Source organism: Rhopilema esculentum, chromosome 10 (assembly GCF_057945365.1).
Source record: "Rhopilema esculentum isolate cy_ngs chromosome 10, ASM5794536v1, whole genome shotgun sequence".
NCBI lineage: Eukaryota > Metazoa > Cnidaria > Scyphozoa > Rhizostomeae > Rhizostomatidae > Rhopilema > Rhopilema esculentum.
The window spans coordinates 4,786,753-4,801,610 of NC_142824.1; the positions used below are offsets into that span (position 1 = coordinate 4,786,753).

At 33.8% G+C, this 14,858-nt stretch overlaps 1 protein-coding gene across 1 annotated transcript in view; it reads right to left on the reverse strand.

Annotated features, from left to right (window-relative positions):
* Positions 1–13,757, reverse strand: part of LOC135685815 (long-chain-fatty-acid--CoA ligase 5) — a 50,944-nt gene extending 37,187 nt beyond the window's left edge. The window contains exons 1-16 of the mRNA XM_089110948.1: positions 13,740–13,757; positions 12,876–12,906; positions 11,812–11,996; positions 10,978–11,086; positions 10,476–10,543; positions 9,726–9,821; positions 9,206–9,305; positions 8,321–8,493; positions 7,620–7,652; positions 6,131–6,182; positions 4,568–4,644; positions 4,083–4,157; positions 3,189–3,271; positions 2,700–2,751; positions 1,604–1,686; positions 275–329 (exon numbers count right to left, since the gene is read on the reverse strand). Of these exons, the coding sequence (XP_088967074.1) occupies positions 275–329; positions 1,604–1,686; positions 2,700–2,751; positions 3,189–3,271; positions 4,083–4,157; positions 4,568–4,644; positions 6,131–6,182; positions 7,620–7,652; positions 8,321–8,493; positions 9,206–9,305; positions 9,726–9,821; positions 10,476–10,543; positions 10,978–11,086; positions 11,812–11,985 (1,230 nt within the window). The 5' untranslated portion in view covers positions 11,986–11,996; positions 12,876–12,906; positions 13,740–13,757. The remainder of the gene's footprint in view (positions 1–274; positions 330–1,603; positions 1,687–2,699; positions 2,752–3,188; positions 3,272–4,082; positions 4,158–4,567; positions 4,645–6,130; positions 6,183–7,619; positions 7,653–8,320; positions 8,494–9,205; positions 9,306–9,725; positions 9,822–10,475; positions 10,544–10,977; positions 11,087–11,811; positions 11,997–12,875; positions 12,907–13,739) is intronic.
* Between the last annotated feature and the right edge of the window lie 1,101 nt (positions 13,758–14,858).

A 14,858-nucleotide genomic window follows, 5' to 3' on the forward strand; every position in this document is an offset into this window, starting at 1 on the left:
AATATGATTTTTCAAATGATATAAGCATTCTGAATAAGAAATGGTTTTTTGTCTTTAAATTCCATTATCCTGGTAGCTTCTAACTTGTAGCAAGTTGAGAGGCGAAAATCTGTTAAATTAGGTTTTACCCAGGCGTGCAGGTTAATTCAAGAACAGACTAATAGTCTGTCCTTTTCTGATACTCTGTAGGCAAAAAGGTATCCGGTGACAATCAAAACAAATAAACCAATCACCGAAATAGACACAGCAAAAAGTAAGTTAAATCATATGGTACCTGGATTTTATTGAATACAAGCTTGTCCCAAAAGCTGTTTTTCCTAATCACACCCCTGAAAAAGATTTACACATTTAAAATTACCTTTAAGAGCTTGGGAATAGTCTAGAATATTATTGATTCCAATCTAGGCTTTGACATACGCTTTGTGTACTGTAATAACCCAGACTATAGGGCTGCGAAAAGTTTTCTATCTACAAAGTATTTTCCTTCTGCAAAGATCTTATATTTGACTCAATCTAAATTTAAGCATATTTTACATGCGTTGCTCAAAATACTAAAACGCTAAGCTGTTTCATGGACTTTGGAATAAACCTAGTTTAAACTTTAAGTGGTCAGCAGACTGAAACACACATCTTATCAAAAATTACAAGTTCCTTTCAAAGTTTACTCTTTTATCAAATAACGAATAAAATCAGAAACGCAGTTGAACGCATGTTCGATGTTTGTTCGAAACCATTAAACATGTTCGATTACTAAACAGCTAATCTTACTACAGAGCTTTCTTACTTCAGAGGTTTTGCACAACAGAATTGCTTGATAAAAGAACGACTGAAAATGCTTGGCAATTGTGGCTGAGAATGTAAAAACCACCGGTTGGTGTATGCTGGGCAGCAGAAATTATGTAAAAGGGACACTGAAATTAACTAAACACATAACCAGCAGAGGTTTTTAATTTAAGTGTCATTTTAAGTATAACTTTGATCATATACATCAACTCATTCATCTACTTGTGCAAATTTCTACAAAAAATCCTTTAATTGGGTTTCAACCACAACGGGGCTTGGTTTCGATATGGTTCAAAGCCAATTACTTTTGCAAGAAAATTTTCCATTTTTTATATTGCCCTTAGCATGTGTCTTCGCCTATCAAAGGTTTTAAGAATACTATATAATTTTGCAATCCAATAATGCACGTGAAAGGAATATGACTGTGCATCCTTTAGTAATACATTGGATTATCATAAGGGAAAGATTCTCAGGTCTGCGGAGACTGCGGGTAGAATTTTTAAAAAGCGGATTATAGACATAACTGGAAAATATCAGAGAACATATGATAGGGATGTTTATGCTTTATTCTTATGCTTTGTCTTTTCCCTGATTTTCACTGCTTCCTGGGATGTTAAAGCTTCATAAGCTTTAAAGTCTCATAAAACAAGATGTTTTGGCGAAGTTTGAAAAGCGGAGCTATCATTTAACTAAGCCAGGGTAGAAAAGCCGTTTATAAGAGGGAGCGTTTAATAGGACATATATTGTTTAGGGCAACCTTTGTTAACAAATCCCCTTGCTGCTGGTCAATCAAAATTGTCCCTTTAAAAACATACAGTACCTTGATACTTCTCTATTTTTTGCAGACAAGGCGACATTCATCAACAGGCTTTTGACCCAGCTTTTTGCTACTTCATTCATTACCTAAAAGGTGAACAACAATTGTGAATTAGGACAGCTAGTTTTCTCATTTATGAAGCACCTAAGACATACTACATTATAAGTAAGGCCTCCTTAAACTAAATAAGGACGTGTTTGATGTGCAACCTCCTATAGGCTGTTGTATTTTAGAGAACTATTTGAGCATGAATCGTCAACGATATAAAATAATCTAGTAGGTTATTTAGCTCAGAAACAATATGATTATACGTTTGTAACTGTGAGACACCTTTGTCTCGAGAAAATGGTCAGTTAATAGCTCAAACTAATTGTTACATTAATATTAAAGTTATTTCCAATAACCATAATCTATAAAACCTTTAAAGCGACTTAGCTAATAAACATGCCTTACACATACTTGAACTGGGAAAGTACTCCATCTAACTATGATGTGTCTCACTTAAGTGCTCAGCGAATTAGTGGCAATGGATTTCAGATTAAATAACCAATTTCAGGATTCATAGAGAGTTTTTGGATCTCAATCTCATTTATAAACAGAACAAAACTGCACATTATAGATAGCGAAATCTAGATGAGCAACCATCCTAACAAGACATCTCCAGTACGAAAATTATGAGAAAATAACACTATCAACAAGAATTTCATATCTTATCTAAGATTTTGTTTTAGAAGTAGGTCTAAGTCTAAGATCTTGTTTTAGAATTGATTTTGAATGCAAAAACCAAATGTGGTAATGGAGACGTTTATCTTATAGTAATTTTATATGGTCGATTGCCTGGACTGGTATCTTGGTACTAGCATCATTTGATAAATATCATGCAACTATACAATGATACCAAACATCTGAAAGGTAAAGCAATCATTTGTTTATGATGGGATCTCAAATTAAACTCAATAATAGTGCATATTGTCTTTACCTGCGGAACAACTGCAAGCAAATTTACAACTGCAACTGCTTTAAATTACTCAGAACTGGTGAATTTCAAAATTAGAACTGTTCACGGAGACTTATTGCTCAGCTTTAATACATTTCTCACCTTGCTATAAAGGACGTTCAGAATTCTCGGCACAGCAGGAAAAATGGTTGGCCTAGGGGTAAATGAGCATACACTTGCATACTACAATCTGATTAATGTGTAACTTATTTGCTACAATGCATTTTTTCAATGCTATTAAAACGAAAGAGGGTCTACCTTCAGAGCCATCTTTCGATTACGAAAGTGGCCACCCAGATGCCCTACTGTGAAAATCAAAACAGAGCTCTCCACGATAACACCTCTTTCAAAGCTCAGACAAGACAAAGAGGAAAAAACACAGGCATGAATGGAATGAAATGAAATGACAAGAAAAATATAAGGCAGGCAGGAAATGTCTTCTTTCTCTCAACCTTCATTAATAATCCTTTCCATGCTCTAGTTAAGTTGCTTTGACCTGAAGTACGGAAACATGAAACAAATTAACTGTTAGAGCGTTTTCTGCCAGGAAGGAAGGTGTACCTTCTAAAAGCTTCAGGATTTTGACTTTACCTTAGGGTTTGAATGTCTTGCACTAACTCCTTCACGTTTCCACGGAAGAATCCTATCTTGCCACCACCGACCATTATGATATACTGAAAAGCAAAACAAAGCCACTCAACATACCTCAACAAAATAATACAGTTATCATGCGTCAACAAAGTTTTCACCTAATCAAATATTTCACGCAAAAACAATTTTAATAGCAGAAAACATTTTCCTATTTCTCTTTTGATTTTCTATTTTCTTACGCATAGGCTATGGGTTTTTAAAATTTTTCTCAAAATAAACCCTCCTTTCGTTTATTCTGACTTTTTTTATAGCACCCTAGTACCTCAGTCACCGCAAGGTTGAAATATTTTGAAGACTTCTTTTTGAATCATATAAAGCTTACAAAAAGTTGTGTCACTATTTGCAGATATTTTTGCTTGATTCCCTCTTAGGGGACTTGGGCCGAGCGACCCAGTCTAGAATAAGTATTTATGACAAAAGATAGTAAGAATATGATCCGTAAATTTTCAAATGTTTCGAATAAGAGAGGTTAACAATTGTTTTGTTTCTTCAGAGTCCGCAGTTCAAGAGATTATTTGCTATAGATATTTGCGGGTAAGATAAATTGGAACTGCCCAGGCTTGGCACTAGGGTGCGTTAAAGACATGAAGCAAAGGTAAAAAGGGCATGGGACCTGTGCAAAGATTTTCAGAACATTAACTTCAATTTGTAGTAAAATATTCATTTTACGTTTATCAGAACTATAAACATCAATGATATGGTTTTGGGGAAACGAAAAACAGACTAGATCAGAGAAGCAAAACGAAAGAGACAATAGTTAGTCTGGTTTTCCAATTAAATTTGGCTCTAACCGTAAAGCTGAGGGTAGAATGCGCAGAAATTGTCCCAGCTTACCTGACCACAACGCTCATACATGTGACTCAAGGGCAGATAACTAATATAGCTATCTGAAGCAGAAATTTGATAGTACTGCAAAAGAAAAAATATAATTAAAAGATCAACTACACCTAAACTGACATCATTCTTGAAATTTCTTGTTATCTATTATGCATTTCAGTGTTATTTCTTAAACTTTCAAGAACTTAATAACCTACCCTGCTGGCACATATTTATTTAAAAATTCAAAATTTCTCTGTTTTCAAAAATGTTATAGAGAACCTTGTACACAAGTTCCTCAGATTGAGAGCCTTGAAGGGGTTTTAGATAGAACGCAAGTCTGGGTCTTATAAGAAAACACACCCCTGGTCAAATCTCTTAGCCAACATGCAGTCTTGAAGGCAATAAAGAAAACCATTTTACGTGCTTTGTAAAAATATGAAATAAAAAGAAATTAACAATGGACCATGACAATCAAACTATTATGGAGGATGGAAACTTACTTCGTCAAATAAATTAATAAAACTGGTCACATTCACTGCCAAATTTTCGTGGCTCAGCATTACCCCTTTGGGATTACCTGCAATGAAAAAATTCCAATTAAAAACAAAGAAGCACTCACGTGTACAAGTAGGAAAAGGGAATCGAATGCAGCAAACAAACTGCTGTAAACGACACCAGCTAAAAAAATAGTTGCACAGTCAAATTTTTTTGGCATGTTATTTCAGTTTGAAACATTCAATACAAAAAGCTTCTTAACACTTAAATATGAGAAATTAATCAATTTCGAAATTTTTCAACAGTGGGTTACAAAACTAATAAGATGAAATAAATCCAAAAATACATATCTTTATTGCTACACTTTGGGTGTATAGAATAGGATAGAACAATCCTAGTTGCTTCTCCGAGTTTCAAGCTAAAATCGAGTTTCAGCTAGGCAAGTAAAATGCCTAGTTGAGGTGTTTAAATGCCAAAATGGACTGACACCTCGACTGTTCGAAGATTATTTCAAGAAAATTTTACATTAGAAGGAAACCCGTGAGAATAAAACCAATCTCTTGCTCCCAAAAGTTCGCACAGATGCTGGTCGAAAGACATTCCTGTTTCAGGGATCAAAATTACATAACAAACTATCTGATACCTTGAAACAAGAACAGTCTATAATGAATTTCAAGAGACAATACGATCAACTTGACAGTGAATTTTAACTTTTTAAAATGTAATTTTTAGATATTTTTAAATTTGATATTGTAATTTGACATCTTTTAATTTTCTTTTCAACTTTAATATTAACAGGACCTTGACTGATAGAAGCTTCTGAGCAAGCTGACCAAGGTTACTATCCTGTATAAATGTAGATTATTATTATTATTATTATTATTATTATGACAAACAATGACGAACATACTTTTTCCTTTTTTTGTTAATTTCTTTTGTTTGTGTTTGTAATAGTCTTTTTCTTTGTAAACCCAGGCTAGCCAATTGCAAATTACCTTTGTAATAGTGAAATTTGTATTTGTAGTTTTAATTGAATTGAAAATGAAAAGTTTCCATTATCAAGCATCTGGTCCAAATATCGAACAGTTGCCTGATGATCACATTAAGCATGTAATTCAGAGCATGGTCCTGTTGTATGCACCAAAAACGGGTACAACTCTGCCTATATGGCAACAAGCACTTTATGACTGACCAGTAAACAGTAATTTTCATCAACTGTATTCTAATCAAAAAATGTTTTCTTTCAATGTAGATTTTGCATGCAATTTCGTATAAAAAAGAAATCAGCATTGCCTGCAACCTCATGTTGAATTCCATTGAATATTAAAGAGCAAAAAAAACTATTAAGTGTGAAGAAACCGCTCCTATTTGCACTTGTTATGTCAAGTGAAGACAACAAATTCCACCAAATATTGTGCGAGAAACAGACTAAATCGTAAGCCAATTTGAGGGTCTATGGAAACCTTGGTCGCCTTTAAAGCTGAGTGCAAGCGACGCCTGAAGCGACGTAATGAGAAACAAGATGGTATATTTAATAAAAACAAAGTCCAGGTGATATTGATACCAACCTGTGGTTCCACTTGTATAACAAATCAAGGCAAGATCTTCAGGACTCGGAAGCTGGGAAGAGGTTTGATAATATAATGAGTTAACAACATGTGAATGTTAAATTGAACCCACACAAGACATGATGTGAATAAAAAATAGATATATAGAAGAAATTTGAAGTAGACATCTTCAACGAAACCAAGTTTTGGACCATCAAATGAAATAGAATCATTGACTACAAACTTATTTTAAAAATTTTGAAATTTTTTTAAGGATAAATATTAGGTAAATATTTTGAAAAGGCTATATAAGTGTGACCACGATCCTTGAGCTGCACCGTAAGTCCACAAAAAAGCACCCGGAGGTTTATTTCGCAAAATAATTTTCGGATTTGAGGGAAGGGCTTCTTTGAAAGTGGGAAAGCAGCTGCAAAAAATGATACCAGGGTAAATTTTTTTCCTCTGTTTCAAGCTAGTTAGTATGCTTAAAAATGCAGATATGTTGGAATAAATCTATTGCTGTCGAGGCAATACCTCAGCTCATGGGAGCTTAGATCACAGAATTAGTTTAGGTGGGGGGGGCTTATTTGAGGGGGTGCTTAATCAAAGGTGGGGCCTATTCGAAGACTAACAGCAATGAGGCCTAAACTTGGGGAACTAACTCGTGCAACTATAAGTTGATCAACTACCATTCTCAGAAATGGAAGTAATATTATTACCAATTTTTGAATATCAACCCCGTATTAGTGAAAAATTGTCAGTTTGGGTATAAAAAAAGTTCCTCTTTATGATTCTGTGAACTGAAAGAATTAAATCAAAGTCACTTTCTGTGAGCCAAGTATTAATATCAATACATATATTTGCATAAAAAACAATTTCCCTCTTTTAGATGTACCTAATGTTGCCAATGTAATAAAACCAATGAATAAACACCCATTGTTGGTACAAGCTGGGCATCAAGGGATAAAAACATATACACGAGAACACAGCTTTCATTGGATAAGTAACTTAATCGAAAGAGGAGAATAGCTAATTATTCTGTAATTTTTTCGGAAAGCAGGCAAAGGTTTCCTCCTGCTCAAAACAACCCAAATGAAATTCCTATATTTTAGTTTTTTATCTTAACGTGGGAAATACTGAATTGCTCGCCTTCTTTGCTATCAAAATTATTCTCCAAGATGTTGACACTTTGTTTCTGTGTTGAGGAATTAAATGAATGTCCTCTCAAACAAGATATTGATTTTGTATACACTTTAGGAAATTTGGAACACCTATAACCTTAGCAAATTTAGCTGTTATCTGCTAACAAAATGCTATCACATATCTTGATGTTTTCTTAATTTTTGTAGACGTTTTCTGCCTTAATATAAAAAACGATAGTATCAGAGCAAAACGTTGATATAGAAAAACAAACCATCCGTCAAAGCTAGCAAGTCTATGAATAAAAAGTATCAATTTACGTGCCTTGATGATTAAATGACAGTTTTTAACTTCAATTCAATTTTCTTACCATATGTTCGTGCTGATTTTGTTTACCAAGATCCTGTAAAAACATGAACAAGCTGAGAATATTTCTCTCATTCATAAATAAAATGCGCCAAAAATTGATATATCTTCCGTTAATTTTACTTGAATACCAGTAGACTTCTAAAACTACGAACTTTCACGACAGGCAGAAACTTTATATTCTTGAAGTTCACTTATAATTTAAACTAAAAATATGTTTCATCTATGTTACCTTGGCTTCACTACTTCATTGCACAGTCAGTATAAAAAGTATTAATATCACCATTAATTAAAAATCACAAAAGTGACCACGTAACGAGCCAATGTATACGAATGATAAGATACTAATATACCCTGGAGATAAAACGAAAATAAAAACCATAAAAAATACAGAGCTAGATTGCATTCTTTCTAGGATTTGACAAATCACATTTTACCTGTAGCTAGTCAATGTAGCTTGTAGCTAGACATGCCTTGCTCCTAAATTGATCAAGCTTTAGATTTATAAAAAATCGTCCACCGCCCAACTCTCTTACAAATGTTGCAACTAAACATAATTTGTCCCCTGTCACAGTGCATAAACTACTGCCAACTATTTGATCTGTTTGTTTAGCATACAGAAGAATGGTTAGATATCTGCATTATACATGGGCAACACAATCCAAAAAGCGAAATAGTATTGCCTTGTAAAGAAAGAAGTCTTACCAGTAAATCTTGCATCCCAATAAGGTGTATACCGTTGCTCTTACATCTTTCTATTTGCTTCAGGTCATTCACATTATCAAAGGTGACAATGGTTTTCAAAACTTTAGTCTTTTCTGCATTATTCAAAATATTATCTAGCTTTCCTGAATCACAAAAGAGAATCGACAATTCGGCTGCAAAAGAAAAACGTATTTTTACTTCTGGTGCCTCTTTAAAAATAGTGTCTACGAGCTTGAACAATGGAACTCAGTTGTTGATTATTCATAAGAAATTGAAAAATTCTAAACTGATTTCTCCAGAACTCTAGTTTGTTCAACAATCATTATAATAGCAAAGAAACAAAAGAAAATCTTTCATCTTTTTTAATAATACAGTCAAATATGAAAACTTTCATCATTTCCAAACAAATCACGATATACAGAAGACAGTTACGTGCACATTTAAAACGTTCAATGTATTTCAAAAATTTCACTCTAAACAAAGTAATCATGTTTTGTATTCTTTCTGGTACAAAATCTCTAAAAAGGGTATGACTGGAAATTCTTAAATGAATTGTGATTTTAAATGCTGTCATCTGATGGTAGGGTAAAACTTGAATTGAAAGGTATTTTAGTTAAACTATAGATTATGCAAAATTTCTCAGACCATCAGCAAGCTATAAGCTGTTAATAATTAGCTTATCAACAAGAGAATAGCACAATGCTGCTTCATTGGTAAACTTAATCTGATTACATTTGGATTCAAAACATCCAATAGCATGAAAAATACTACCAAGGTCACAAGAGGCTAATGTAATCTCATACTATGAAAACCAAGGACTTGAAAAAGATATATATTTGTTGATGAGAATTAGGATAGGCCAACAAAAAATGTCGGCTCACTCACTCTGAAGTAGAATATGTTGCATTCCTTCTTGACCAAGAGTGTCATAAAGTGGAACCATTACCATTGAAAACATCATGGCACCTTGATCCACTATCACCCACTATATAAAAAAAGGAGATCAAAGTATATTTCAATACTGATGATTATAAATATTAATACCGGTAACTGCTGCTTCTGTCCGAAACTATCACTTGCATTATTGATACTAGTACACATATCGCAAATCATACAAGTACTGGCATTAAATCAAACTCATATTACTATTAAGGTAAAAGCTGCCTTTTGCATATCATTATATGTGATTCACATGCGTGTCTTTATAGCCATAAAACTTTGATTTCCACTACTCTAATGATTCACCTCTAATAAATAAATAAATAAATTCAAAATTACTTATCTGTTTGAAAAACATATGAAGCAAAAAAATTGAAAAAAGGATCAAATTGATAGAAGATTTCTACTTGGATGATAAAAATCAATTTTTGTACTTGACATATTGTTATAGAAGTTGCTTCCTTACCTCTGGTTTATTTTGTGCACTGATTCCAATAAAGCTGCCTTTTCTTAAACCAATTTCATACAAAGCAGATCCAAGATAACATGCTTTTTTGTAAACCTAAACAGAAATAATCTTGAAACAATTTTTTGCTGCCATATCACAAAAATGCTGAATCTATTTAATGTTTAACTCCTCAAGTATAAGAATTCTAAAATTGGCAGAAGATTTTCCGGGACATGAATTTGTGAGCCACAATTAACTTCCTAATACCATTGTTGCTAATTTATCTAGATTATGAATACTAGAAATCTTTCCCTTCCAACTATACCAGCTTCCATAACTTTGTAAAAGCTCTATTAGTACAAACTTTTCAAAAAATTAACAAAGTGTATGAACTATTTAAATGCCATTTTCAAGTATGTAAAAAAGAAAAAAATCTCTGCCTATCTTGAAGGCTGGTGTTCTAGTCAATTTTTCTCTTGACCACACTTCAATAGCACCATAAATAACAATATCAATAAGTATACTAGCTCGTATTAAGAAAGTAAAAATCATCATTGCGCTAAAAATCTGCAAGCTACTTCATCAACAAATAACAAACTGTATAGTGGGTTATGATCTAAACCACTAAAGTTACAGCCAGATTTCTTTTTTCATTCCATTCTTTAGACATTTTGTTTCACTTCATCTAAATATAAGATTCTATAAAATGCCCAGTGATTGTGATTTTAGACTTTCACTAATTGTAACATAACCAAACAGAATCCAAACCTCATTATAGGTAATCCAGCTGTAAGGTGAGTTGCCATCAGCTCTTGTACCAAGAAATGGCTGGTCCCCTAGGGTTTTAAAAGAAACAATATATGAGTTAAGTATGCCATTCATATGCATGATTTTAATAAGGTTAGTTTCAGGGAAAGAATCTAGAGGCAAGGATTGGAGGCATGTTAGATAAATATTGGATTTTGGTGCCACACCCTTCAGGTACCTAGAAAATGATTCAAACATCCACTTTTAACTATAAGATATTAAGAAGATAAGAAGATAAACAAGTAAAATCTTGGTCCATGATTAATTACTACTGACTATCAAAAATATTGTTTCTGAATCAAAGCAAAGTTCACAGATTGACACACCCCCACACTCCCTGGTAAGCCTTTCCTTTGAAAATGGGGATTATAAACATTTTTCACTTCAAAGACACACACAAAGAATTTTGTATATCAAACAGAGATCTGTCACAAGACTTTTTCTGAATAAAGTAAGGACCTACCAGACAAGGATACTCCTTTCAAAAAAAATTCGTGAATAGTTTTGCATTCACATTCATCAATTGTAAGATGAGATGGTGTCTCTGCGTTTATCCTAATAAGCTCAGGGCCCTGTTGAAGAAGCATCAAATAAGTTTGATTGATGATCCATGCACGAGCACAAAAAACACAGAAATTGTGAAACAAACTGAACAATTGAAAAGGAATTCAAGACATTTAAATTATTCCTAATCAATGTTTGAGAAATACCCAAAACATTGACATATGTTAACCAGTTATGCAAGTGTATTACCCACAAACTTGAGGACAAAAAAATTAAGTAAATGTTCATCTAAAACACAACTTTTATTGCTCTATGTGGTAAAATTTGTAATTTACCAGCAAATTTGATTGTTTCTGGAGGTTTCGCTCATTGCCTGGAAAATGAATGGCAACCCCTGCACAAACATCTTTTAGAATTCTATCCCACAGTAGTTCAACTTGTTTCTCTGATTTCTCACTGTAGGCCAGCTCTTATGTAGCTTTCATTTTCATCTTATTGACAAACATATATTAGTTGCAAGCTTTAGTTATTCTTATCTTATGAAACCAGGCAAATTATATTGCTATTACAATCACTGTCATTTACTTTGCTTTGCAAAACATGAATTCGTCAACTTGCGGATTGAGCCAAAAAGCAAAAGTCAACTAAAGAGCGTAAAGCAGACCCAAATAAAATGTCTGTATAGAAGAATTTGTAAAAACAATTTTTAAAATGCCTTGTCTTGAAGCTTTCCCACTTGCCCCTTGTCATTTCCTGCATCCCTACAAAAACCTTACCACATGGAAATACTTACAGGAAGTTCCAAGGACTGGCAGTTGAATCTTTCCTCAAATGCTTCAAGCTCTCTGTTTTGTTTAAAATAGTAATATGTTGCTAAAACAACACCAGCAGATGTTGCAAGAAACTTTGGATCACTTAATATGGCTGTCAAACTTTTGGAGCTTAGCATTTCTTTCAATTTGTCCATATTTGCTTGATCTAGTATGAAAGAAACACTTTGACAGAACAGAAGAGATATATACATTGAATACCAAGAACCTAAAAAATATCAAAATTCTAATTGAAAAGTTTCAGACAAAAGTACAAAACTTTATAGGATATATTATAATTTGATCAATTTTTTGGGAAACACCTCAAATGATCAAAGTTATTGCATTTTTGAGAAATATTTTTCATTAAACAAAAGAGTCAATACCAAATAATTTCTATCTTCGGGGGCAGTTTAAAACTTCTTTTATCGTGGAGCCACCAACAGCTAGGCTGCATTTACTTTTTGCAAAAAAATTTTACAAATTTTTATGCTTTCTAACCTGACGGCCTATATTAGGTTTTGGGACATGGCATGGTTGACTTACTTCCTATTCCACATTTTCTCTTCAAGACTTTATTATCTCCTCGTTTTAGGTTTTTAATTTACTTTGAACTTTGTAGTTTTTCTTGCTTTATACATTGGATAGCAAAATTTCACTCTTGATATCATATTGCAAAAAGACATTGGACTAAAATTTATGCAGCCTAATCTGTTTGAAAATCGACTAGTGAAGGGGGTGTGGCAGGTCTTGCATATTCAGGAGGACAAAATTCTGAAACTTACAGACAGGGGAGTCTGTTATTTCAAAATCTTTAGCATAAACAAATTTTACCAGCTTAACCTTGGTCATACATCGAGGAAATTACTAGGAGTTGAGTTTTGAAGAAAAACTGAAACACAATAGCCACAAGCCACTGCACATCTCGTGACGACACGCACAGCGGCTCTTTATTTGTTTTGACATGGTCATGGTTAAACTACAGGAAGTTCTAGTTCTTTGCACCACAGAGGGTACACAAATTCATTCCAACATGAACATGCCTTACCCAACAGGGCCACACAACTTCCCGGCTTCTTGGCACGAGCAGGGCTGGTAGATTCTTTTGGGGCTTCAAGCCAAATCAATGTTGGAAAAAAGCCAAATTAAGCCAAAATGTAAACGAGGCGGCAAAACAATAGAAAATTTCAAGTAGTAAACGAGGCTAGAAGTAACTTTTTTTGTTCAATCCTTAGGGTGCTTGACCCCCTTTAACCCTTACGCAATTCTCTACCCACGGCTTAAATTTTCACTTTTGTGAAAATGCTTAGGTATTCTTCAACTGACTGATTCTTTTTCACTTTTTGTGAAAACACTTTTTCATTATATTCATAAAATTCCTACACATGATGTACATGTAAGGGAACGCATTTTTGATAAAAGTAAAACAAAGCGAAAGGGGAGCAAACAGAAAATTTTAGGCTTAGCCGTTTTTACTATCAGAATATTTACCCTTCCCTCAAAATTTCATCATTTGATTCAGATGAAGTAGAAAGTCAGTCCATACAACACAACCGCCTCCAAGTACCCCTCCCCCCTTTTCGCATCGCGGTCATCAAACCCTGCTTCAACAGGCAGAAGGAATGAAGAACAAAGCGAAAACCACGTAGCAATTGGACAAGGTGGATAAAATCACAGATGTTCAACAAAGTGTCTAAATCACAGTAAAATATGTGCATTAACTGCTTTAATTGCCAATTTCTGTTAGAATGATGAAAAAGGAAGGAAGGTAGGAAATAAGTACTTATGCCTGTACTTGTGGAAAAAAGCCAAAATTGTGACTTTAAGCCAAAAGGAATTTCTGAAGCCAAACAAGTTCGAAAAAAGCCAAATTTCTGGAATTTGGCTTAAAAAAGCCAATATACCAACCCTGGGCACGAGGACAGTCACCAACAAAACAGCTCGGATCGGATCGGAAGCTGAGCAGAAAGCACCTCCGCAGCAACAGTATCTGGGTTAAATAACTTGTATTTTTCGATTACTGTAATTTTCGAGACAGTCCCTTTTCCTTAAAACACAAAGCTGGAAACATTTTCACTCGTTCCATGAAATAAAGAGAATAAAACATATTCACTATTCCTGTTAAAAAAAATAAACAGAGACAAAGTCACTTTCTCCTTAGAACAAAAAACTTGAAACATTTTCACTCGTTCCATGAAATACAATGAATAAAACACATTCACTATTCACATAACACCAATAAATGCATTGATTGGTTTAATTCAAGTCATATGACAGCCAATCCATCTAAATTTCAACCACTAATTGTGGGTAATAATGACAATCACATTACAGAATTTTCTATAAATGATGGCTTCAAAATAAATGTAAGTAGCGAAGTAACTCTACTTGGAATTCAAATTGATGAACAACTAAAATTTGACTTGCATATTGATAAAGTCTGAAAAAAAGCTGCCATTCAGCTAAACGCAATCAAAAGACTAGCTCGATTCATGGGCAGCAAAGAAAGAGTGGTGATTGTTAATTCATTCATTCTTTGTCACTTCAATTTCTGCCCCCTCATCTGGTTATTCTGCAGTAATGCAAGCCAAAAGAAACTTGAGAAAGTAAACAAAAGGCCCTACGATCAGCCTTCTCAGACTACACTTCATCGTAATCTAATCTTCTAGTCAAGGCTAAATCTACTACAATTCCTATTCACTCTATTCGGCTGCTAGCACTAGAAGTTTACAAAACTTTGCACAACTTGAATCCAGCCTTTATGAAAGACTACTTTCTCCCAAAACCCAATAGCTATAATCTTCGAAAAATGGATACTCTATATGTTCCAAAGGTTAAAATGACAAGTTATGGTATAAAATCTATTAGCTTTTTGGGTCCAAAGATTCGGAATTCTCTTCCAAATGAAATAAAATCATCCAAAAATGCAAGTCAACTCAAAGTTCCTAGAAAAGATTGGTACTTCGAAAATCAATGCGCCTGTAACGCTTTCAGTCAATGACTTCCATAATGCAATCACTTAAATTGCTTC